This window comes from Leucoraja erinacea, chromosome 20 (assembly GCF_028641065.1).
Source record: "Leucoraja erinacea ecotype New England chromosome 20, Leri_hhj_1, whole genome shotgun sequence".
Classification (NCBI taxonomy): Eukaryota; Metazoa; Chordata; class Chondrichthyes; order Rajiformes; family Rajidae; genus Leucoraja; species Leucoraja erinaceus.
The window spans coordinates 10961364-10987043 of NC_073396.1; the positions used below are offsets into that span (position 1 = coordinate 10961364).

At 43.8% G+C, this 25680-nt stretch overlaps 1 protein-coding gene across 4 annotated transcripts in view; it reads left to right on the top strand.

Annotated features, from left to right (window-relative positions):
- The first annotated feature begins 838 nt into the window (after positions 1 to 838).
- Positions 839 to 25680, top strand: part of llgl1 (LLGL scribble cell polarity complex component 1) — an 82021-nt gene continuing 57179 nt past the window's right edge. For 2 of the 4 annotated variants that reach the window (XM_055651244.1, XM_055651245.1), the window contains exons 1-2: positions 839 to 1086; positions 2613 to 2710. In XM_055651244.1, coding sequence (XP_055507219.1) covers positions 1006 to 1086; positions 2613 to 2710 — 179 coding nt within the window. In that variant the 5' untranslated portion in view covers positions 839 to 1005. The remainder of the gene's footprint in view (positions 1087 to 2612; positions 2711 to 25680) is intronic. The other 2 variants (XM_055651242.1, XM_055651243.1) reach the window with 1 other exon arrangement.

Here is a 25680-nt window from a genome sequence, read left to right on the forward strand (position 1 = left end):
CAAGGAAAAGAGAATAGGTAACTCTCGTTTCCCATATCCCTAACCAGTCTGAAGAAGGGTCTCGACCCGAAACGTCACCCATTCCTTCTCTCCAGAAATGCTGCCAGTCCCTGCTCAGTTACTCCAGCTTTTTGTGTCTATAGATCATTGTTAGTCAAGAGTCAAGAGAGTCAAGAGTCAATTTACTCGCAACGACCCGCAGCGGGAGAAACTCAAACGAGCTGCTGGGAGAAGGTCACAACAAGGTGTTTGGTGAACTCACTGTGGTGGATGTTAAATTTGTGTTGATTGTGTGTATTTGTCATTTTTTATTATATGTATGACTGCAGGGAAACGAAATTTCGTTCAGACCGAAAGGTCTGAGAACTGGGAAAGGGGTTGGGATGGAGAGAGGAAAAGCAAGGGTTACTTGAAGTTAGAGAAGCCAATGTCCATACCGTTGGGTTGTGAGGTGCAACTCAACTGGGGTCTGCTATGTTCTGTTGTGCTGAAGCAAAGCAAGAATTTCATTGTCCTATCAGGGACACATGACAATAAACGCCTTCTCTCCCCCACCCGTCTGAAGAAGGGTTTCGACCCGAAACGTTGCCTATTTCCTTCGCTCCATAGATGCTGCTGCACCCACTGAGTTTCTCCAGCATTTTTATGTACCTTCACTTGAACACTTGTGCCTCTAACTACATTTCCCAGGATGCCTCGAAACCGGAAGCGGCACGACGGGGGGCGCTGCGAAAGCGATTGGAGCATACGTCATCACGTGGGAGGGTGGGTCCGATGGTTGATTGGGCCGGCTGGAAGTCACTCGGGTGGCGGGAGCCAATGGAAGCGATCGCCCGCGGAGGCGGGACCAGGCGCGCGGAGCCGCCACAAAAGAAGCGGCCGCGGAGCAACGGTCCCTCGGTCCGAGCTCCAGCCTCCCGGCGTTGCTTCCCCTCTCCCTCTCTGCGGCTCCACCAGCTCCTGCACCCGGCCCAGCTCAGCTCAGCCTGAGCCCCGGTCAGAACCATGATGAAATTTCGATTCCGCCGGCCGGGCAACGACCCGCAGCGGGAGAAACTCAAACTGGAGCTGTTCGCCTTCAATAAGGTGAAGAAGGAGGGGAGGGGGGAGGTGAATGGGAGGTGGGTGCAGGAGGGGAGGTGAATGGAGGTGGAGGGGGCTAGGCTGTGTGCAGGAAGGGGGGAGGTAAAGGATAGAGGCGAGAGAAGAAGGGGAAGTAGAGGAGGAGGGCAAAGGAGGGGTAAATGGGCCAAGTCGGATGGGAGCTGTTTGCCTTTAGTAAGGTGGAGGGTGAAGAGGAGGGTGAGGGGGGAGACGAGAGAAGAAGGGGGGAGCTGGAGATTCCCCAAAGAAGAGGGAAATGGGGCGTCGGATTGGAAGTGTTTGTCTTCAGTAAAACGTGAGGGAGATGACGAAGGGTCTCGACCCGAATCGTCACCTATTCCTTCTCTCCAGAGATGCTGCATGTCCCGCTGAGTTACTCCAGCATTTTTGTCTATATTGTGGGAGGGGGAAAGTAAAGAGAGTTAAATGGGGAGAGTTGGGCCAGTGGGAGAAACTCAAATTGGAGCTATTCACATTCAATAAGATAGAACAATGAGAGGGGAGAGATGTTGAATTGAGGAGGTCATGCGGAGGTCTGTAGAGGAAAGTTGGGAGGTTAGAAAGGTGGAGGATTTGGAATATGATGGAGCACGATAACCTTGGGTGCCAAGATAAGTAGTGGAGCTAGTATTGTAATGGCCTTACGCATTATGTTGTGCTGCAGCAAGTAAGAATTTCGTTGTTCTATCTGGGACACATGACAATAAAACACTCTTGACTCGAGAGAATGAAGATGGGGGGAGGGTATGAGGAGAAAGAAATGGATGACATTTAGTCGTGATACATTTTTTTTGTATCCTGGGAATTTAGCCACTTTCCATGTGAGGTTGGAGAGCCCTTATTGCTGTAAAGGCAAGGTGTTGGCTCCCAATATCACTAGGATTGAGTAAATCTTTAGCAATGTTGGGGGGGGAGGAGTAGTTGGGTTGACAGGTGGTATTTTAAGAACCTGAATAATCTGATAATTATTTACTTGATTTTTCTTTCTTACATTGAAGTGTTTTGTTGTCTTTAAATAAAATAGAACATTAATTGATATTGTGATTCATCACAACCCGACTATGAGTATTTTACAGCAGCCACGATGTACACTAGTGCATCAGGGTCACTTCCACAGGAAGTTAACAAAAGCCCTTTTTACTTTCATATTTTAGCACACTGAAGCTGTGAAGAAAATTGGGCTAATATTATTGCTATTAATATCTAATGCGTGCAAAACAGTTAGATGCTTTCCTACTTGTTCTCCTTGGGTTCCACTGGAGGATTTTTTTACATTCTTATGTCCTATTGTTTGCCTGAATGGACCTAAACTTGAAATTCCCTAATATCTACCCTTTTGACCAAGCTTTTCGCCACCTAATTTGAGTTCTGTGGCTCAGTGCCACGTACTGTGCGACAAAGAGCCAAGTGATGTTTAGAATTTTCAATGTGTGATGTGAACACCAGTTGCAAAATGTTTGGCAGCACTGAATAAATCATAAATGCATTTTATTGTTCCATCCCCATAGACAGTCGAACATGGATTTCCAAATCAGCCTAGTTCTTTGGCGTATGATCCAAAACTCCGGCTTATGGCCATTGCAACCAAATCAGGATCTTTGAAAATGTATCCTTTTAATACAAATAAACCTTGGGACCGTGGTGTTACTGATGCATGTGAAGGTAATCATTTTCTGAAACACTTTTTTGAAGTTCTTCATTAAGCAATAAACGTGTGTGGGTAGTTTTAAATTGCAGGAGCTTCAGGTGGCATTTAACCTGATTCCCATGACAACATGCTCTTCATTGTGGACCATGAGTGGAAATGTGTGGATTTTGTGTTTTATTGTCATTTCGCTTAATTTTGGTCGTACGATTGCAGTACTTTATCATCATGTGTACCTTTTGACAATCAAGGTGGAATTTCTCAATGGGATGGTATTTAAAAATGGACTGGTTTTTAACTTTTTGCTGGTTGTTGCAGCAATATGGACCAATGTGTGCTGCGAAAGATGATCCTGGCAAGCTTTGGGGTGGATAAACCTAGTCATTCTCTCCATCTGTAATATCAATCTTGCGGTATAAGAATATTGATCCTTTTTTTCTCCATGCTTTGTATTTATTGTACATAAGATTGTAACATTGATTGGAAGCTCTCTTGGGTCCATCTTGAGCGTTTTCTCTCTATTGGACTGTCTGAGAAAAGGGAGTGGGAAGAATGTGGTTAATGCGAGAGCTCAATTTAATCCACCTGCCATTGGACTTCACTATAATGAGGGGGGGGGGAGGTTATGAACACCCTTTTGATGGTTGCTGCTAGCAAGTGTGATCAAGGTGTGAGGAGGGAAGAATGTTTCTATTGTGTTCAACAACATTTGCCGTGACAAATATCCAAAACATTATGTAGAAAAGTCATGTTCCTATCTGCACACCATTCCTCCCTGTGGTTCTACATTTCACTCGTCCTATTGTACCCTTTTGTCTTCTCCACTTATTACCTCCAGCTCTTCATACTTCTCTCCCCTGCCCCACCCTTCCCCTCGTGTTTTTCTACCAGCTTTCTCCCCTCTACAGCATCAATCTGAAGGAGAGTTCCGGCCTGAAAAGTTGTCTGTCCGTGTTCCTCCAGCAATTTGTTTTTTCTTGCTCAGTGTTCCAGCATCTGCAGTCTCTTATGTCTCCATAGAAAAATTTCCATGGAGGAACCCTACTTGGCCGAATAGGCATGGGCAAGAGGCAAATTACAACATTCTCTGGGAGAGTGTTGCTTTTTTTTTTAAACAGCTGTCATAGTGCTTGTGCCTGGATGGTATTTTGGTGGGTTGTTGCCCACGTTGCGGGTTCTGGTAATTCCGACTGTTGCTTGTGCAGTGCCTGTGCTGCGTATTGTGACTGATGTGGCCACTGATCTCTGTTCTTGCAAGAGCGTCACCGATGGTGCAGTTGAACCATAAACATCCTGTGCAAGTTTGCATTACTGTGGATGTTTAAAACGATTCAACTTCTTCAAAAATTATGAATAAAGCTTAAAAATATTAAGATGTTTTATCCACTTTGGAAATTAATTGCAAAATTGATCATTGAAAATAAAGCTGCACAATTTGCATGCAACACTAATCAAGATAGTCTGTACAGATAAACGTCCCTATCAGTGACATGGGTTCAAAGTTTAAAAAAAATTGTGCATTGTAGAATCCGAGCTATCATCATCCGAGATGATAGCTAATTATGTTGTTCGAGTTGTCTTGTTGGCAGTTCTCGCTGCTTTTAATTTCTGAAATCCTTTTGTCTGCTCTAGTATGTATTGTAACCTTTGAAATATTCAGAATATATAGAAAATGCTTACTGTTTTGGGCCAATGTCAGAAGTGTTTGAAGTACGAAAGTGAAACAAACTCTGCTTATACATTTAAGCTGTCTTTATTGCAGTTTGGGGTATACTGGATCGGTATTTACTGGCTAACAATGTTGTCAGTGAGTCGGAGGAGGAATGTATAGCTCACTGCAGCCTAGGCTGTTTATGGTGTTTCACTCGGAAATTAGTCTTTGGCTGTGGAGAAAAGGGAAATTTCCCTAGATTGTATTTCCTAAATTGAGTAGCGACAATTTATGTGTAAATGATGTGCATAAAATCAATCATTGTCATTTGCTGTAGTATGGCTATCAGTCTTGTTTGACAAAGATATTGTCCAATTATTTCCATTCTGGCTGTAGTATTGACACTATATACAGCCTGTTCGCTTGGGGAGCAAGAGATCTTTATACTACTTACCAACCTAGTAATTGGGCCTTGACCATCAATAATAAGGGAGCCTGCACTAAGCAAGGTTCCTCAATTATGAAATAAATGTGACCTTCCAATCAAGACACTTGGCAATCCTTTTACTGCATTGTTTGATATTATTACTGAAGGTTACAGTCTTATTTGATTTAGATCCCCTTAATCACTGGTCTAAACCTCTGGATGCAAGTCTGGTAAACTTGAGGAATAATTATTCTCTTCTATTCCTTTACGAAATAAACTGAACTGGCAATATGTCTTGAGCCTCTCGTCAGAAATTATATAGAGGGGTGAGGTGGGGGTGGTAATTGCAGAGAAATGTATCCTAAAATTAACTTTATTACCCCGGGCACAATGCTTCACGGTAACTGGCTCTAAATAAGTGATATTTCACAGCTGACCCAGCATTGCTTTGGTTCTAGTTCCCTCTCCAGGCAAAAGGTCATTTTAATGCAGGATGTGTCGGGGCAGGGGAAATGGGTTGGCTTTTGTATGAATGCTCAATAGAGCAGACCAAATGGTTCCTTTGTTAGTAGAAACCTTGTCTCTGTGTTGTTGAGGTCTGCATGAGAGCATGACTGGAACTGCAGAGCTGCACACAAGCTCTGCCTTGCTGGACAAAGGATGTGCTTGCTGACCTTTAAAGCAGTCCACAATGTTTCTCTTTAGTCTGGAGACCTAAGAGATTGCAGATGCTGGAATCCAGAGCAATGACCTGCCAGAGGGAATCGGATGGCCAGTGTAAAGAGAACAAGGGGAGAGACAGAAGTGAGAGGTAATTTGTGGATTGGGTAAGGGTGAAGGATAACAGGAGTATGGAGCTAGGTTGGGTGGGTGAGAGTGTGTATAGCTTGTGGGGGCAGAGATTGATTGATGATGGATGGCAGCAGGCAAGAGGGGAGGAGAAAGGGGAAGATGGAACTCGGAGAGGGGGGGTGCGGCGGATTTAAAGTGGAGACAGACAGCTGCTGGAAGGAGATAAGCAGAAACACAAAGGCTGTCAGTATTGGAATCTGATAAGGAAGGTGATAATGGGAGCCATAGGGGAGAGTTGAATGGCAAATAGAACCAGAAGTAGATGGGGAATGGGCAGGGAGGTTGGGGGGGAGGGAGTCTGTCCATGTGTGAAGTAGGTGGATGGGAATAAGAGGGGTAGAGCGATGTAGATAGTGGGGAAAGACATTGGGGAAGGGGACAAAATGGGTGGACTGGGGGGGCGGGGGGGGGGTTGGAAGGGGAGAGAGGAGAGGGTTGTGTCACATTTCAACATTTCATTGTTCACACCCGTGGGTTGCAGGGGAAAATACCAGAGGTCAGCCAGGGGTGGTATCTGGTTTGCATCCCCCACCCCTCTGGTCCTTATCTCTTAACCTTACCAACCTCTACATGCAGTATATCAGTCTTCAACATATCCACCAGCTTCAACACGATTCCGCCATCTCCCCCACCCCGCCACCTTCTGCTTTCCACAGACACCACTGTCGTTGTCACTCCTTGGTTTGCTCATCCCTACCACTCGCCAGGTACCACCAGCTGCAACTGCAGGCAGAGCAACACCTGTCCCTTCACCCCTCCCCCTGGTTCCATTGATCCTTCAGTGTGAGATAGCTTTATAGGCACCTCCTGCAACCTCATCCGTTGCACTTGGTGTCCACTGAGTGACCACTTCAATGAGCTCTTGCACTCTGTCCACCAGGGCTAGCTGGAGTTCCTGTTGCTAGCCACTTAAATTCCTCTTTCCATTCCCATACCAACATGTCTGTCCTCCTTTTTCCACTGCCAGAATGAGGCCAAATGTAAACTGGAAGAACGGCACCTCTTTCCACATGGGTAGCCCACAACCCAACAACATGAATATTAATTCTCCAACCTCTCTTTCATTAATGACTAACAGTCTAATCCTACTGATCCCTTTTCTAAGTGTGCTGTTGTCATGTCCTTTATAATAGCGTTTAGCATGCAGGTAGAAACAAAATGCTGGAGAAACTCAGTGGGACAGGCAGCATCTCTGGAGAGAAGGAATGGGTGACGTTTCGGGTTAAGACCCTTCTTCAGGCTGAAGGGTCTTTGTCACCCATTACTTCTCTCCAGAGATGCTGCCTGTCCCACTGAGTTACTCCAGCATTTTGTGTCTATCTTCGGTTTAAACCAACATCTCCAGTTCCATCCTACTCCTTAGCAGACAGGCAGTTTTAATGTGTGTTTCCTTAATGCGAACTGAAGACAATGCGTACGATGAATTAGGGAACACCATCTATGCCACGCGGCCTGAATCGGTTATAAAGCTATTTCAATCAGGAACTAGAGAATGACTTAAGTTACTTTGGAAATTCACAAGCAGGGAAAAGGCTGCATTTGGTGGGGTGGGAGGGGTGGATGAGATAGTTGAGAGGAATAAACTCATTTCCATATAACTTCCCCACAGTAATCAGACACCATTTTAAGCACACATCTGCTACTTCAACCACAGGTGGCCACTGAAATTGACTAGCAATCACTTCTATTGCTACTTGTGTAATGACACTCTGCTCACCAATGCAATATAAAGTCTAGTTTTTAATAATGACAAAAAAACTTTCTGCTGTTGAAAAAACTTTAATTTTGAAAAATTTGCTGGGAAAATAACGCTGTTATTGTGATTCTGAAACTCAAGCCTTAACTCTCAAGTCTTTGGCACGACTGCCCTCTCGTGTGATTTTGCATAACATACGATTTCTTAGGAATTTAACTACCAAATTCTAGCAGAACTACCTGCACTCTCTGCATCTGATGTTGAGGCAACTGGTCTGTTCCGTTTTTGCTTTCTTCCCCTTTTTAAAAAAAATTGAATTGTATTTACCTCCTTCCGAACTGCAGCAACTGTTTCATAATCTCCAGAATCTATGAAGATAATCAAAACATCCTTTTGTTTCCATGGCAACCCATATTAATACTTTGGATGCAGATTATCAGTCCTGGGGATTTATCTGCTTTTAGTGCTGCGAATAATTTGCACTCCTTATCCTTTTGGCTCACGCCTGTCTCGCCATCTCTGGTAGAGGCAAGGAACAGCAGATGATGGTTAATACACAAAAGAAACAAAGTGCTGGAGTAATTTAGTGGGGTCTCCTCTCTCCCAGTTTTCTCTCACCCCCCCCGCAGAAGGTTTCCGACCCAAAAAGTCGGCAGTCCATGTTCTCCCGGGATGCTACATGTCCCGATGACTTAATCCAGCATTTTGTCTCTATCTTTGGTGTAAACCTGCACCTGCAATTCCCTGTTATTACAAGATATACAAGGACCTGTTCTTTCCCCAGGCAGCACACATGTGGAACTGAACACCAACCTCCATGAAGAGAAAATGAGCATGGTGTGATCTCCAGTTTATCTTTCATTCCATTTTTATAGCGAAATGAGTTGGTCATTTGGCATGCTGACACCTTTATCTGCCATACATTGGTAATCTGAAAGCCCCAATTGAATAAATGAATTAGTACTTTCATGCATTTTGTAATAGGGTGATTGTTTTGTGGTCGGTGTTAAAAATGCCCAAGTAACTGACTCAACATCATGTGACCTGAGACAGTGGTGATATTGAATGAGTCAAAATTGACAGTCATTCCTGAAGGATGGGGCTGATAGTGCTGGATTCTACTCTGTGCTGGCAAACTATAGATGACTATTGGGATTGTTTATCTAAAGAGTTACTGTGATTGAATAACATTTTAAAGTTATTGGATCACTCTTCTGTTTTTGATTTTAACGAACAAAGACGATAAATGTTTGGGGCAAGGTTGTTTGTTTGTCCGTATTCTCCACCATTATGGTGGTACAATGGTAGAGTTGCTGCCGTTACAGAGACCAGGGTTCGATCCTGACCAAAAGGACAAAGGACATTTATTGTCACATACACCAATTGGAGCAATGAAATTTGAGTTGCCATTGCAGCACATAAATGAGGCCCCCTCGCCAGAATGATGGAAATCCAGCATCGGAAGAACGCTCTCAGCGGTTTGGAATTCCGAAACGGCGCTTGCTACCGGAGACCACGGCTCCTGAAAGTCCACAGGCTGTGTTGGGAGGAGCTCCAACACTGGCGATCTCGGCGAAAGATCCCAGGCCGGTGTTTAAAGTCAGCTCCGCCGCGGCTGGAAGCTCCGCAGAACACAGCTCCACGATGTTAAAGTTGGCACTCCGGAGCTCCACACAGCGTCCCGGGTAAGGTACGCCCTGCTTTGTGATGGTACCTTGGTGCTAAAGCTGCAGCTTGAAGCTCTGGCCGGTCTCCGGCAGGAAAGGCCGAGCCAATCCGAATGGTAGGCCGCAAGGAGGGGGCAAATATGCGGCTAGGAGGAAGGATGCATCCTCGCCCAGGTAGGGATTGGGGAAAAAACGGTTTCCCCCGTCCCCCACATAAAAAGACTAAAAGAGCCTCCAGAACAAAACTTTTTAACAAACTAAAAATTAAAAAAAATGGTGAAGAACAAACAGCTGTCTGCACCTTCTCCCTGTGACCGTGTGGATTTTCTCCGGGTGCTCCGGTTTCCTCCCACATTCCAAAGACCTACGGGTTTGTAGGTTAGTTGGCTTCAATTAAAAATTGTAAAGGATTCCAATGTGTAGTATAGTGTTAATGTCTGGGGTGATTGCTGGTCGGCACGGATTCTGTGGGATGAAGGGCCTGTTTCTGCACTGTGTCTCTAACCTAAACTAAAAAGTGTGATCTGGCACTGGTTTTAATGCTAAAACCAGAGATTGATAACAGCGAGGTTGGGCTGTTCAAGGGATGGTCTTGTATGGGAGGGAATAAAACCAATTTGCATTGTGTTCAGTTAATGCAGTGCGATCAGGCTGTTCTGTTGGAGCGTTACTTTGCTTTTTAATGATGGCCAAATGCTAAGGAACGCTCCAAGTAGCGAAGTCGCCAAAGAAAGGGCTCTTTGAAGCAATTGCTGTTGTCTGCCAAGTAGTGTGTGTTTGGCAATGGGTTGCAGAGCAAATCATTAGGAAGTGGGTCAAACTAATTGTGGTCCATGGAATTAACTGACTTGCATTGTGGCTGTGCTTTGGAATTTGATTAGATGTACGAGCAAGTCGTCCTTCTTGAGAATGGGAATAAACCTGCATGGAATTGCCACTGTTCAGTGATATTTATGTTATGAGTTGTGGACTAATCTAGAAAATGACCACGTGACTCAATTCGCACTGAAGGTTTGGCCGCGGCTGTTAAAGCTTCACTTCTTTTAAAGTCGGAACGGCATTTGCCATTCGTCATTACAGAATTGGCCAAGAACTGGAAAAATAATGACCAGAGCACCACCAGCTTCCTCCAATCCCCCAGCGATTTTGGGATTTATTTTGTCTCGAGTAACATTGCATAGAAAAATTAACATTCACTTCCTGACATCAAACTTCCAGAATAATAAAATTCTCCTCCCCACACATCTTAAATAATTGACTTTATCTGTCAACAGAACAGGTGAGGGGGGGGGGGGGGGTCACAAACACTTTTGCTTACACATAGATTGCTGTTCTGGCTCTCAGTACAGCTAAATTTATGGTTCGCAGTACAACTAAATACATTGCTCAAATGATCTTTCCCAATTCTGACAAAGGGTCTTTGACCAGACATGTTAACCCCTCACTCTTTCCACGGATGCTGCCTGATCCGCTGACTGTTTCCTGGGATTTTGTTTCAGACTTCCAGCATCTGTTATTAAATGTTGTTTTGATTTTCAGAGACTGAATGTTAAATTTAATACCTGATGTTAGTGAAGGGTGTACAGTGATAAGCAGCCTCTTCCTATACAGCATTTGGTACGTCTTAGATGCGCATGGATTGGTTATTGAAACAGTGCAGGAGATACTTGGACAGGTCAAGCAGCAGTGGCGTGAGATATGGAGCTGATGTTTTAGCTTAATGACCCTTCTGCTCAATATAAATCGAGAAAATAAACTTGCTTTAAGTTACTGCTTTGATTGGGCTGCTTAAGTACGGCTCTGTCAGTGAGCAATCCTCTTAACTCTGAAGTGTACTGAGCAATATGACAGCAGAAGAAGGCACATTGTCTGATACCAACCTCAGAGTAGCCACTCTGCCTTGATATTGACTGATGTTGGGGCGAGGCCAGCAAGAATGAGGGCCTACAGACCAAAGATAGCTTTTTCAGTTTGTGTTGCTACTGATGTTGTCAGATATATGAAGCCAGCATTATAAAATGGCAGCGTGTAGGAAGGAACTGCAGATGCTGGTTTAAACCGAAGATATACATAAAATGCTGGAGCAACTCAGCGGGTCAGATAGCATCTCTGGGGGAAAGTAATAGGTGACGTGTCAGGTCGAGACCCTTCTTCAGACTGCTGCTCTAAATCAGTGCTGTAGGATTGGGTGGTTTGTGCCTGCTGTTTGTAAATTAATAATGCCTGTGTAAACTTGACATCGCGGAAATACTTAATTGAATGTGGCATTAAAGAAGATGAAAGTCGCTTGAAATCAAAGATGAAACGCTACTGAAGAGTGTTTGATTTCATCTTTCATACTGAAGTAGAGATCCAACCAAACACCTATTATTTTTAGCCAGAGATGCTCGCTGACCTGCTGAGTTAATCCAACATTTTGTGCCTATCTTTGGTATAAGCAGTTCCTTCCTACACATGAAACATTACTGATTGAGTTGTATCTGGTATTATGAAAGATGGCCATGGTTGTTGAAGGTTAGTGATTATTGTTGACGTGCTACAAGAATTATTTTAGGCTATTGTCAAGAGGTCAAGCCATCACGCATTGCTTTATCACTATCCTTTTTATTGTACAGTAAACTCGTTTAATGGGCTCATTTATAGCGGATTTTTGTTATAGCAGATGGACCTACCGACGCCACCCCCAGGCAAGCCCTTCATGGTCTGGTTGATGCGGCTATTGTTGTGGCTAGTGTTGTAACCCTGGGGGACAGTTGCTTTCGTCAGGCCGCTTCTACTGACACGATGCTCTTGGTCACTGTGGGGCTCCCTCCCCTCTCACCACCTGGCACTTTTCAGCTGTCGCTTTGTCTGCCCACTGCCACCTCCTCCTATTACTCTGTATACTTGGCTCTCTCTCTCTCTCCCCCCCCCCCCCCCCCCCCCCCCCCCCCCCCGCCACAACTGCCACCTCTATTCCTTCTCCCATGGAATTGCTGCCATACTCTATTTGTCAGTGACTAGCAGAGTGGAAGAGGTGGCGGCAGTGGAGTGGGAAACAGACAAAGGAAGGCTGTGGAGGCCAAGCCAGTGGATACTTTTAAGGCAGAGATAGAAACATTTTTGATTAGTACAGGTGCCAGATGGTATGGGGAAAAGGCAGGAAAATGGGGTTTGGAGGGAGAGATAGATCAGCCATGATTGAATGGTGTAGACTTGATGGGCTGAATGGTCCAATTCCACTCCAATTCCTTATGACCTTATTTCCTTACAATCAGTCTGAAGAAGGTTCCCAACCCGAAATGTCACCTATCCATGTTCTCACGAGATGCTGCCTGACCCACTGAGCTACTCCAGCACGATGTGTCTGCCTTTGTGATTTGATTGATGGCAGACAAGATTATAGGTCTAGTAGCCAGGAATCGCATTATTGGTGCCATCTGACAAATTTTGCATGTAATATCCATCATTAGTGGAAATGTTCTATACCTCTAATTTTGTTTTCAGGTTGTATTGTGAAATGTGATTTCAAATCCATGACAGGTACTTGAGCAGCATTAGTACATGTTGTTCATTGTTCAGGCTATGGTTTACAAAATTTGGTCTGCGAACCCGTCTCTTAACTTCAAACAGCCAATAGCTCATCTGTTCCCGTGGGAGATGGAAGATGTAATTTAGAAATTAGAGGGGTTGGGGGAAATGTGAATTTCAAACCCCTGTCTTCCATTTGGTTTAAAGTGAGTCAAAGTAACTTCTAATTCACACAGGAGTGAGTTTCTTCGCTCACCACTTTTAATGATCGGACAGTGGTACCCATCCTCTCACCCTCCAATTGCCAGAGCCATTCTCCAGCAGCCAGAGGGAAAGAACAGTTGCCTATAAATGCTCCTTTTTCCACCCCCACCCTTGCCATTTCCCAATGAGATGGCAGACAGTAATCCCTGCTCCATTTGTATGTTCAGCAGGCTTACTTGCCCTGTCATTTTACATACTAAACCTCACAATAAATCTTGTATCTGTTTTATTGTAAACTTAATGTTTTATATTTCAGCATTTAAAACTTGTCACATGGTAGGCAGTATAATAATTGCAAACTTCCGCAGCATAAGAAAAGGAATTAAAAATTTTCTCACTCCGTTATTAAGACAGTGAAGAAATCCAGCTGACGTGGCTCTCTTCTGCCGTTAAAAGAAAAAAAGATGTCTTTTGTTTTCCTCTAATGGATCCAACTCATAAATGTTTCTAATTATGCAGCCGCCTCCACCCCCACAATATTGCAACATATTCAGGAAAGGACCCCACTTTAAGGAAAGGAAGCTAGTAATGTGCCAAGATTATGATTTTTTTGTTTTAAATAATCTTTTAGAACAAACAACACTGCAGGCCTGAAATATTACTGAAAACCCATTGGAGACCTAGTGGCCTTTTCGCTTTCACAAGTCCACAAGTTTTATGAGTTGAATTAGGCCATTCGGCCCATCGAGTCTACTCCACCATTCAATCATGGCTGATCTCTGCCTCCTGATCCCATTTTCCTGCCTTTCCCCGTAACCCTTGACACCTGTTCTAATCAAGATTTTTTCTATCTCTTCCATAAAAATATCCACTGCCTCAGTTCCACAGATTAACTACCCTCTGACTAAATAAGTTCCTCCTCACATCCTTTCTAAAAGAGTGCCTTTTAATTCTGAGGCAATGACCTCTGGTCCTAGACTCCCACCAGTGGAAACATCCTTTCCACAGCCACTCTATGCCTTTCATTATTCTGTAAGTACTTTCTCGCAAGTTGAATGTGTAGTCACCGACACTGGCATTGGCCTCAGCTGCGCTGGTCTTTTTGTCGGTTACATCGAACGGCCTTTGTTTCAGATTCTGAGCATTCACGCTAACTATCCCCCTCATTATTTTATACACCTCTGTAAGATCACTCCTCAGCCTCTTGCACTACAGGGAATAAAGTCCCAGCCTGTCCAACCCGTTCCAATAGCTCGGGCTTTCAGGTCCTGCAATGTTCTTGTAAAGTATGGTCATGATAAGAAAAAAGTTTTAATGACAGTATTTGAGCCACAGAATACACTCTGTTCCTGGCAACAACAGCGTAACTCTTCTGCAGACATTTGTTCTCCATTTATCATCTCCCAGCCTTTGTTACCATCTCCACCCTTCCCTCTCCAATCAACCCCACCTCACCTGTTAGCTCTTGTTTCACCCCTCCCCCCCCCCACCTCTTTGTACTGGCTACTTCCCCTCTACACTTTAAATCCAGATGAAGGATCATAACACAATGTCCACTGCCCATTTCCCCCCCACAGATGCTGCCTGCCCTGTTTTGTTCCTCCAGCTATGATCTCCATCCACAGCAGGCTATTCCCAGAATGAATTTATTATTTCTTTTGAGGTGTCTCGGAGTTTGAAATCTGGAGAGCACGATCTCCATGACCGGGAAAAATAGATCAGACTCCGGACAGGTTATTGGTTGCAGAGTCCTGCTGTCGGTGTTGCTATTTAACCGAATAACAGCATGTGCTGTGAATATTGACAATCTAGTAGATGCTGAGAAACCACAGTATTGCATTTTACATGAAATAAGAGTTAGCATTATTATGCAGGATGACAACAGAAAGGATGTCCATGCTGTGCAGAAACATTATACTCTGATGTTTTATCTTGCTTCATACACAGCCATGTGTAAAAGGTTTTGTGAACCACAAATTACTACCAATCACTCTGGAAATAATTTTGAGGAATTTGTAGGAAAATTGGCTATATTTACTTTGACTCGATGTTGACATTTAATTTCATGGATTAATGTTGTAACTTTGCACCCTGTTTGTTTCTTCACTAAAATCTTGAGTTTTTTGCTATAAAGGAAATATTGCATTGGAGATTGAATAATGCATGGTCAATGTAACAAAATAAAGCATGCTGTGTCATTGAGAGTGGTTTGTTGGAAATGTCATTGTTCATGACATTGGGTGGTAAACTATCCAAACAGAATATGAGGTTCTTCCATTTTCTTTTGTCTCTCTGTAGATCAACATTGAAACGTCCAAATTCGGGTAACCCACACTTCTGTTATTCTTCTCCCACAAACCTGTCCATCTAGTCTTCTCTTCACCTTCCTCATCTGCTTTCCTCACCCGAGTCCGTCTCCCCTTCATCCCCTCCCCCATCTAGTCCCACCCATTACCTACTAACCTCTGTCACATCCCTTGAAACATACTGGCATATTTCCTCTTTGCAGTCTTGATGCAGGGCCTTGGCCCAAAATACCAACTTGTGCCTTTGTTTTGCCTTCATACTTGCTGTTTGACCTACTGACTTCTTCCTGCATTCTGGTTTGTTTTTGTTCCAGATTCTGACATTTGGAGTCACTTTCATCTGCATAACTTGGCAGTTTTGCTGTCAAACGAGTAAGAACTAAGAGATGCCAATTACTGTCACCCAAGACTGGTGCGTGATTACATTTGCAAACAACTTTCTATTTTATTTTTTAAAACTCATTCGGGATCTAATTTATTCACGGGGTTTTGGAGTGAAATGTGTTCTGCACTTGAAGGAGAATTAAATAAACTGTGCCTCTGTAGTCATGAAATAGATAGGAAAGATTCCTGTGCTCCTTATTGATCATCACTTGCTCATGTGTAGGAAGGAACTGGTTTACACCGAAGATAGACACAAAATGCTGGAGTAACATCTCTGGAGAGAAGGAATGGGTGACGTTTCAGAACGAGGTCCTTCTTCAGACAGAGTGTCAGGGGAGAGGGAGACTAGAGATATGGATGGGTAAGGTGTGAAAACAACAGATCAAAGCAGACAATGATGAAGGGAAAGTAGTTGGCTGAGGGGAAGGTGACAACAAGGCACACAATCGGTACAATGTGACCTTTACGACAGACTGCCACTCCCGCATTGGTCTCTTCAGCCACAAGCGACGCTGCTCTCGCCGAGGTTTGGAGCAGGCAGCCAACAACTAGGATGCATCACCCATGGCCAGTCATGACCGAGGGGGGGCCTACTGCTACTACTACTACTACTACTGAAAGGGGATTAAAAATAACATAAAGAAACGAGTGTGGGTGATTTTTTTATTCCGTTTTATTTTTCCTTTCATTTCCTTGTGATGTTCCGCTGTTCAATAAGATCAAAGCTAATCTTTTGTAGCCGCACCACGTTCCATCCCTAACCCAGCGTTGTCCTTCACCTTGATGGACAGGAATAATCTCCAGAGTTAGTATTTGGATAATTCGGTTGTCCTCTGATCACCTTCGGTGCATGCATTAGCAGAAGTGTCAGTTATGATGTGATGATGGATCCTTTTTGACTGACACTGGCTTTTTCAAAATACTTAAATAGCATAAAAATTGACAGGCATCCCTACTCTGAGCAAAGCATTATTGCCTGTTGAGGTGTTAGAAGTAGACTGCACTCCCTCTTTCTCCTCTTTATCAAATGTGATGTGTTTCACCTTTCTCTGATGCTGTTTGCTGTCACAAATTTACTGTAGTTTGACATCTTAGGTCTTGTGCCTTATTCTTATCCCACTGTCCTCTACATCAGTCTTAATATTCACATACTTCTGTGATTTGAACTGGAGTTTTGTATCAACATCGAAATTGCTGCATGAATATCTTTCAATCAGGCCTGGAGAAGTAATACTACAGTAGGAACCTGCTAGGTTTTGTTGCTATATTTGGAAGGGGGGGGGGGGGGCGGGGGGTGGTCGGGGGGGTGACATCAGTACTGATCAATGATGTGTAAGGAGGAACTCCAGATGTTTAAACCGAAGATAGACACAAAGCTGGAGTAACTCACCAGGACATCCAGCATCTCTGGAGGGAAGGAATGGGTGACGTTTTGGGTCGAGACCCTTCTTCAGACTGATTAGGGATAAGGGAAACGAGATATAGACTGATGTGGAGAGATAAAGAACAATGAATGAAAGATATGCAAAAAAGTAACGATGATAAAAGAAACGGGCCATTGTAAGCTGTTTGTAGGGTGAAAATAAGAAGCTAGTGCGAATTGGGTGGGGAGGGATAGAGAGAGAAGGAATGCCTGGGCTACCTGAAGTGAGATAAATCAATATTCATACCACTGGGCTGTAAACTGCCCAAGTGAAATTTGAGATGCTGTTCCTCCAATTTGCGATTAGCCTCATTCTAACAATGGAGGAGACCGAGGACAGAAAGGTCTGTGTGGGAATTGGAAGGAGAATTAGTGTCCAGCAACCGGGATTATATCTCCCCACATCACCGTCTATTTCTCTCGTTTCCCTTATCCCTAACCAGTCTGAAGATGGGTCTCGACCTGAAACGTCACCCATTCCTTCTCTCCAGAGATGCTGCCTGTCCCACTGAATTACTCCAGCTTTTTGTTTCTGATGTGATGTTGCTGACTGAAAATAAGTAATTGCACACACTAGTGTTTAGAAATTTATCCTGTATCTGTACACTGATTGTAATCATGCCTAGTCTTTCCACTAACTGGATGCCACACAAGAAAAAGCTTTTCACTGTGCCCTGTTACACATGGCAATAAGGTAAACTCAACTCAATATTGTGATACCTGTAAGCGATGCAACATCTAAACAAAGATGTCCAACTGGTTTATTGTATGTAATTCATCCTGGTTGTGGGCATTTTGAATGCAGACTTGACGCCATCATCTTGCTATTTAGAATTGAACAATTAGACCTACATTAGAACAAAAAGTTCCACGGCTGCGTAAAATATTCTGATTTGGTGTAATTTCATGCTGCATGGAAGTGGACCTCTGATTTTTAAAGTAGTGTTTTGCTTCTTAAATGGACGGTTGGAATAATAACTGCAGTGTTTTGTGCATCTGCGGTTTTGTTCTAGTCTGCATTTTACTTTTGTTTGTAGCATTTATATTTTCAAAGAAGTGTCTCCAGGGATTAAAGTTTCAACAGCAACTTGTCAAAGAAAGTCAGTTGGAGCCTTGCAATTATGGCTTATTTTCAAAACAAGCAAAAGCCACACATCATAATTTGGTAAAGCGTATATTGGCACAAGGATGTTGATTATAGCATTGTGGTCGAGATAAAATCAGTTTCTGATTAATATTCAAGTACCCTATCCAGTAGAATTAATTAAGCAGTGAATACTTACCAAGCTTGTAACCTTTCTTGCCTAAATGAATGGTGACTGCAGGTGCATGGGTGTCCGAAACAGTGCTCAACCTTGGAAATGTGTGATTGTTCCTACATAGTTGCTGGCTCTAAATACTGAAACGCCTTGGCAGAAGGGTACATGTAGGATACAGACCACAATATCATTGCATTCACTGAAAGAAGTATCTCCAGGTTTCAATCTGTAGCAGCAAAAGTTTCACTCCAAGAGGCTACAAGGCCCTTCCTATTCACTTGGTTTAGACGTCTTCGTAATCGAGTCATTGTGACTTGGCTCCAGTTTGTCTGGGCATTAAAGAACTGAGGAGTTGGAGAGCTTGAAAACATTCTTTGGATTATTATCAGTTGGATATGATGAATGGGTATAAAGATAGTTGTCTTTGCACACCCGAGTTCCACGTTTCCTTGTCACCTTGCCTTAAATCTTTGATCCTTAGATTCCTCTACCCTGGGAAGAAAATTGTCGCCATTCACCTCATGATTTTAAAGCTATAACCGCTTGGCCTCCTTCTCTTCTGTTACCATTTAATTACTTGCAAGGTTGCAATAATTGACAGGTTTGAGGAATTCCACTTTTAAACGTGGTCTTTGCCAAATTAGCATTTTCTCCAACCAAGAACGAGTGTTGCGTTTAATTTTGAGATACAGCGTGGAAACATACCCTTCGGCCCACCCAGTCCACCCCCACCAGCAACCGTATACTAATTCTATCCAGCACACTATGGATAATTTACTGAAATCAATTGGCCTACAAACCTGGAATTTGGAATGTGGGAGGAAATTGAGGCACCCGGAGAAAACACACACGATTACAGCTATGTACAAACTCCAAAGGGACAGCACCCATGGTTGAGATCGAACCCGAGTCTCTGGCCCTGTAAGGCAGCAACTCTATCGCTGTGCCACTGTGCTGCTCTCATGTAAAGTAAAAGTAGGTTCAGGATGTGGCTCTTTAGCCCTGTTGAGAAATCTTTTCCACCATTTGGTCGATTGGTTATTGAAGTTGTACTTATTTTTAAAAATGACAACATTCAGAAGGGGAGTTAGTAATTGTCTGCTGGTTAGATTGGCATTAGGAATAGCGGTTTGGGAACTTGGATGATGGCCATTTTTAGAAGAAGTATTTGTATTAGAGAATGATTTGAGATTCCTTTGTCAAGTGTGGTGTTTAAATGAGATCCAGGAGTTTGTACTTGTGCACTGAACAGTTTCTTGGAAAATGAACAATATCTATTTTCTGAGCATTACTTCTTCTGTCTAAGCAATTGTTCTGTTTGGCTGTAGCAGGATCATTTTTCTGCAGAAAATTTGTGGTGAGGAGTCTAGGGTGGTGATTACAACTTGTTATGGAAGATTTAACAAACAATGGTGACTACTTGCAGAATGACGACTGTTTGCAGCTTTGTCTCTGTGACACCATGTTATAGGAAAGATATTATCAATCTTGAAAGGGTTCAGAGAAGATTTACGAGGATGTTGCCAGGATTAGAGGGCCTGAGATAGGGAGAGATTTAGTAGGCTGGGTCTCTATTCCTTGGAGCTCAGGAGGATGGGAGGTGATCTTATAGAGGTGTATAAAATCGTGAGAGGAATAGATCGTGTAGATGCACAGAATCTCTTGCCCGGAGTAGGGAAATCGAGGACCAGAGGACATGCGTGCTTTGTTCGTGATATTTATTTAGTTGTTTATCTTTATTATTTTACCGTGTATGTATCGTTAGCTTTTAGAAATGTTTGAATGCTGCACTGACTGGCTGACATTTTAAATTTCGTTGTACATGGTCCATGTTACAATGACAATAAAGAAACTATTCTATTCTATTCCATTCTATACGTTCAAGGTGAAGGGGAAAAGATTTAAAGGAATCTGCGGGGTAACTTTTTCACAAAAAGGGTGGTGGCTGTATGGAATAAGCTGCTAGTTGAGGCTGGGACTATTCCAACATTTAAGAAACTGTTAGACAGGTACATGGATAGGACAAATTTGGAGGGGTATAAACCAAGCACAGGCAGGTGGGACTAGTGTAGCTGGGACATGTTGGCCAGTGTGGGCAAGTTGGGCCGAAGAGCCTGTTTCCACACCGTATATCTCTATGACTCTCTAAGGTGCAGAGTTTTTATGGTTGAGAGAGAAGCGATTGTTTGGAGACTTTTAGTAAATTTTTCATAGGTGGTTTAGCTGACACTAATAAGCTTGATTTCTGTATGCTCTACCCTGTTCATTTCCTGGTGCTGTTCCAAATGAGAACCTTCAGTTGGTGCAATCAAAATAATCAGATTCTGGCCTTGGGTTTTAATTGGAAGGCTGACAGCTCGACATTGCACATTTGGAATATAGAGGCTAAGTTGTTCTGTTAACTGGCTCATGAAAATTTCTATTTTATTTAAAAAATAAGCTATTTGTAATTTTTTTTAAAGTACAAAACAAAAACAAATCAAAAATTCTTCATACATTCTTAGGTTCTATTACTGGCAGGCTCACGGAAATGTTTTTTTCCAATAAAAAATATATACAAAGCCTGAGAATGTGCAAACTCCCTTCTTGTTTTCAGTGTCTACATTCAGTCGTGTCATACTCAGTCATGTTCGCACTTATCTTTATACATGACACCCTTGCCATTCGTGGTCCCCTGGGTTGGTATCCCTTCCGTTGTTTGAGGGGTGTTCACGCTAGACCTTTCCGCTCAATGTTCAGCAGCAGAAAGACCCTGGACTGGTCCTTCACAGTGGCTTGACGTTGGCTGCACCGAGCTTCAGTGCATCCCTCAGCACGTACTCCTGCAGTCTGGAATGGGCCAGTCGGCAACATTCCCTGATGAACATCTCGCTGTGCTGCAAGTTTCGGCAGTCCAAAGAGCCTCTTTCACCACGTTGATCATCTTCCAGCAGCACCTGATGTCCGTCTCTGAATGTGTATTTGGGAACAGCTTGTAAATCAGAGAGTCCTCTGTTACAGAATAGCTCTGGATGAATCATGACAAGAACCTGTGCATCAATCTCCAGACATACTCTGCCACACTCCACACTCCGTCTCTGGAACTGCGGTCCTGAAGGCAGCACTGCATCGGTAGTAAAGTTCCAATGGTGCAAGAAGGATATGACTGGGAGGGCCCCTCTCTCTATTAGCCATGCAAGATCTTGGTGCTTCAAAAGTCAAAGGTTTGAAAGGTCTTTTATTGCCGGTGAGATCTGGCGATGAGGCATTTCTCTAGACAAATTGGGCAGTCTGCCCGGGGAACCATGCCACAGGCTCCATCAGGTCCTTGTCCTGGTATACCTGCGGGATGTTTTGTGCGTGATGCATTTGTTGGTCTGGAAGAACTTTTCCACAAAGGACAGGTGGTGTGACACTGTCCAGCTGACTGGTGCTTTGCGCAGCATCTATGCCAGACCCATTCTTCACAAAACCAGGGACGGGTAAAACCTCAGCAGATAATGCCACTTTGTGTCTATGTGCTTTGGCTCAACGTGCAGCTTGATGCAGTGATACACAAAGGTGGCCATCAGGATGAGGGTAACGTTGGGCACCGTTGTGTGTGGATGTGCATCGTGACTCATTGGACCTGTTGCATGTTTGATCCCCAGATGAACTGGAAGATGGCCCGGTTGATTGCAGAGGCAAAGGAGCAGGTAACTGGCCACACCTTCACAAGTACAGCAACCCCAAGAGCACCCCACATCTGAAATATTTCCTTGTTATTGAGAGGGAGCGCTGCATCCACAATCTAAATTTTTGTTTGACCGTGGCTATCCACTCCAGCCAATTCTTGTTGCGTATCTTGGCCCCTCCGAACCGGATCCCCAGCACCTTCAGGCAGCCGGACCTGATGGTGCATGGGACAGGAGAACCAGTTGTCGAAGAGCATGGCCATGCTCTTCCTGTGGTTGACGCTGGCTTCTGATGCCATCTCAAACTGGTCGCACATGCTGTTCAATCTGCAGACTGGCTGTGGATCTGAGCAGAATGTAGCAGCATTGTCCATGTGTAGGAAGGAACTGCAGATGCTGGTTTAAACTGAACATAGACACAAAAAGCTGGAATAACTCAGCGGGTCAGCCAGCATCTCTGGAGAAAAGGAATAGGTGGCATTTCGGGTCGAGGCCCTTCTTCAGACATTGTCCATGTATTGGGAGGTTTTGATCTGAGTGCTCCCTCTGCCTGGCAATGTCATCCCTCTTATTCTCTCATCCCTCCTGATGGATTTAGCAAAAAGTTCTATAGAGCACACAGACAATGCTCGTGGAAATCTCAATGCTCCATAAACAACTGTTGTTCTTGCTCGCATTTGAAGTTACAGCAGGACCTGACAAGTTAAGTCAAGTTTCCTGCACCCTCATTTCGCTGCAGGGGATGCCACTTGAGTTTTCTTGCATTCCCATTGCACTCCTTACCAAACCAAAGACTTATTCTCTGAAACAATGCATCATGAAACCATCTGTGAGGAGCTGATTGTTAGCATTGTATAATAGGACAGGGTTAATTGGTAATCTGATTGTAAGAGATCCTCTGGGAAAAATAATCATTGTGACAGAACTCTTTATGCATTTTAAGAGATGTCGGTCAGTTAGCAGCTTTAGTCTTAAAGCTCAATGCAGCTTGATGTGCATAGTGTGAGTGGTGCTTTGGTTAAGGTCGACTGGGAAATTAGATTAAAAGATTTGACAGATAAACGATGGAAGCAGAGGAATGTAGGGACAGGAGCTGATTATAAAATCCCTTTTACTGTTTCTGGGGTGCCTGATGATTGGGGGAGTTGGGAAATGTCAACAAATGAAAAATGTCAATGAAAGAAAATTGAGATTTTGCTGGTTCATTTTGGCAACTTTATTCCAGAATTGCCCAGATGTAATTTTGTAAATTTAATTCCAGTATTCTAGCAACTAGTAAGATTGCCAGGGATTTGTATACTTTTGGGTTGCGCAGAAAGTGTGTCGTGTTTTACCTTGACTAAATTGAATATGCTCAATGGTTTGTGTGGTCTACTCAACCCCTCATTATGAACAATTTCTACTTGAGTAGAAATGATCGAGGCTTCAGAATATAAAACCATTCCAGGAATGGGTGTCATAATGAGGGGAGAAATTGCACATTTTGTATGGATCATACATTTTTATGGGCGTTGGTGCTCCATTTACGATTCATGCTGCTCCATCTAACATTGCAGATTAAATGTGCCTTCATGAAAGGAAACTAAAATTTGGTTAGCAAAATCTATGGCTACAAGGAGTACATTGTTGGAAACCTTTGACACAGAAATGAGAACCTTACAAACTAAGATGCAGCGCTTTGTAATCTGCTCTTGCCTTGTTTGAATTTTCCTCTCGGCCTTGAAGTCGCGCATTTTGCAGCTATGTTTTGCCTTTTCCAGCATCTTGGTTGTGGCTGCAGGCAGCAGTCTCTTCAAACAATGTCATTATGTCACTATATTGCTGAGTTAAAGTAAGTGGATAACTCATCTGAAAATATTAAGACGAGTTCCTTTTTTTTTCCCTTTCTGTCTCAGCCCAACCCAAATGTACTTTTTCTCTACAGGCAGTTTCTGGCAGACATTTTGTGTAGAACTGTAATGATGTGACATTCGTGATTTGCCAAGTGATGGATTATGGCACTTGGCCAAACAAAGCACTCTGCAGATGCTGCGCAGCCTCCCTAGTGAGTAGCTTCTCCAATCTGGCCCTAGAACACTTCATGCCCTAAAGCTAAGAAACAACTCCAACCTGCATGCATGGTTGCTTTTGAAATATACCAGTAACATTTAATTGTTATGGTTAAGCAAAGTTGTAAAAGGTGTCCGTAAATCTGCAACATTTTCATAACGCTGCTGTGATCTCTTGATTGATCAGCGCTGCCTCGTTAATGAGCTATTTATTACTTTTGTGAGTTGCCTCGGCAGTGGTTTGGAGTTTCTCTGGAGGTAATGCTCTTTGAATGCTTGTTACTTCCAAAAGCAGACCTGATCAGTCGGCTGACCCTGTGACCGGGCAGAACAGTAAATTGAGATTTGCAGAATAGGAACTTGGTTCTGCCAGAAAATATACACTCAACAGGCGCAGGGAGCCCCTTAGGCTTCAAGCTGCCTTGCAATATCCTGTAAAACAGTGAGCTTCACACGTCTTGCTATTTTCTTTTGCAACAGCTGGACGTTTTTATTATTCCAAAAATGAGAACTCTTGTACCACAACAAATTGTTAAACCCCAAAATAAGTGTCCAGTGGAAAGTATCTACGTGCTCTGTGAGCACTGCCAGTTTTATATTGGTGAAAATGTATAGTTTTTTTCATTACACTACTCTTAGTCTTGCTTTGGGCACTGGAGGATCTGAGATTCAAAAGAAATTTTGAATTTTGAATATGGCAGTGTCATTTTATAAGATCACAGGGAATGAAATAATGAAAGGTAAATGCATGTTTATGAACATGCTGCTGGCAATACCAGCAACTAGGCATGACCTACAACTGGATTGAACTCCCCCCTTTTGGTGTACAGAGAAGGTCTGTAGTAGATCTTAAATGTCAAAAGCTCATGGGTCATGGTAAAGAAGAAGGATCTTGCCCCAAAACGTTACCCATTCCTTCTATCCAGAGATGCTGCCTGTCCCGCTGAGTTACTCCAACTTTTTGTGTCTATCTTGGGTCTTGGTAAAGTTCCAAATGGAGCTCTCTGTGCAGAAGGTTGACAGTGAGTTTCAATTCCATTTGTACCAAAGAGACTGATTATTGAATGTATTTTGCACCCTCCACACACTATGGTATGTTAAAAAATTTAGGCAATCTACTTCGTATCTGATCTATTTGGATATACAGAGGCTTGGGTATTTAACAGTGAGATTTGGTACGGTGAAGTGTTAAATGATTTGATGGAATAAGCAGAGTTTACTCAGGGGGGTGTTGTTCTGGCAGCAGCCATGTCAGCAGTGCGTCAGTTTTTTCAACTTTTTTTAATTTTTTAGTATGTTTTTAAAGTGTGTATTTAATGTTTTTTTGTGTGTCTTGTGTGGGGGGGTGGTAAGGGGGAAACCGCTTTGGTCGCCTCCTCCATGGTGAGGCGACTTTTTCTAGGTCGCCTCCCCCGTGGCCTAACATCGAGGATCGGCGCGGCCTTTTTCGGAGACGTGCCCGGGGCTTCAGCGGCGGGTGCAGCGTGGACTCTCGGCGTGGAGCGGGTGAGCCCTCGCTGGGGCTCGCTGGAGGGGAGCGCTCCGTTTCGCTGGCCCGGGGCAGCCGGCAGCCTGAAGCCGTGGTCTGCAGAGCTCCAGCTGGTGCGGCGTCTACAGCCCGGGATCCCTCGTGGGGGACCCGGGGGAGGAAGAAGCCATCACTGCCGGCCCGCGGCCAACTTCTACCGCGGGGCCGGCATGGACTTACCAACACCCCTGGAGGGGAGCTTCAACCGCCGGCCCTGCAGCCTACGGTGCTTCTGGCTGCGGCGGGGACTTTAAATCTTGACCGCCGGCCTGCGGCCTACAACAATCTAAAGCCGCGGTCTCCGGTGAGGAAGAGCCGATCCT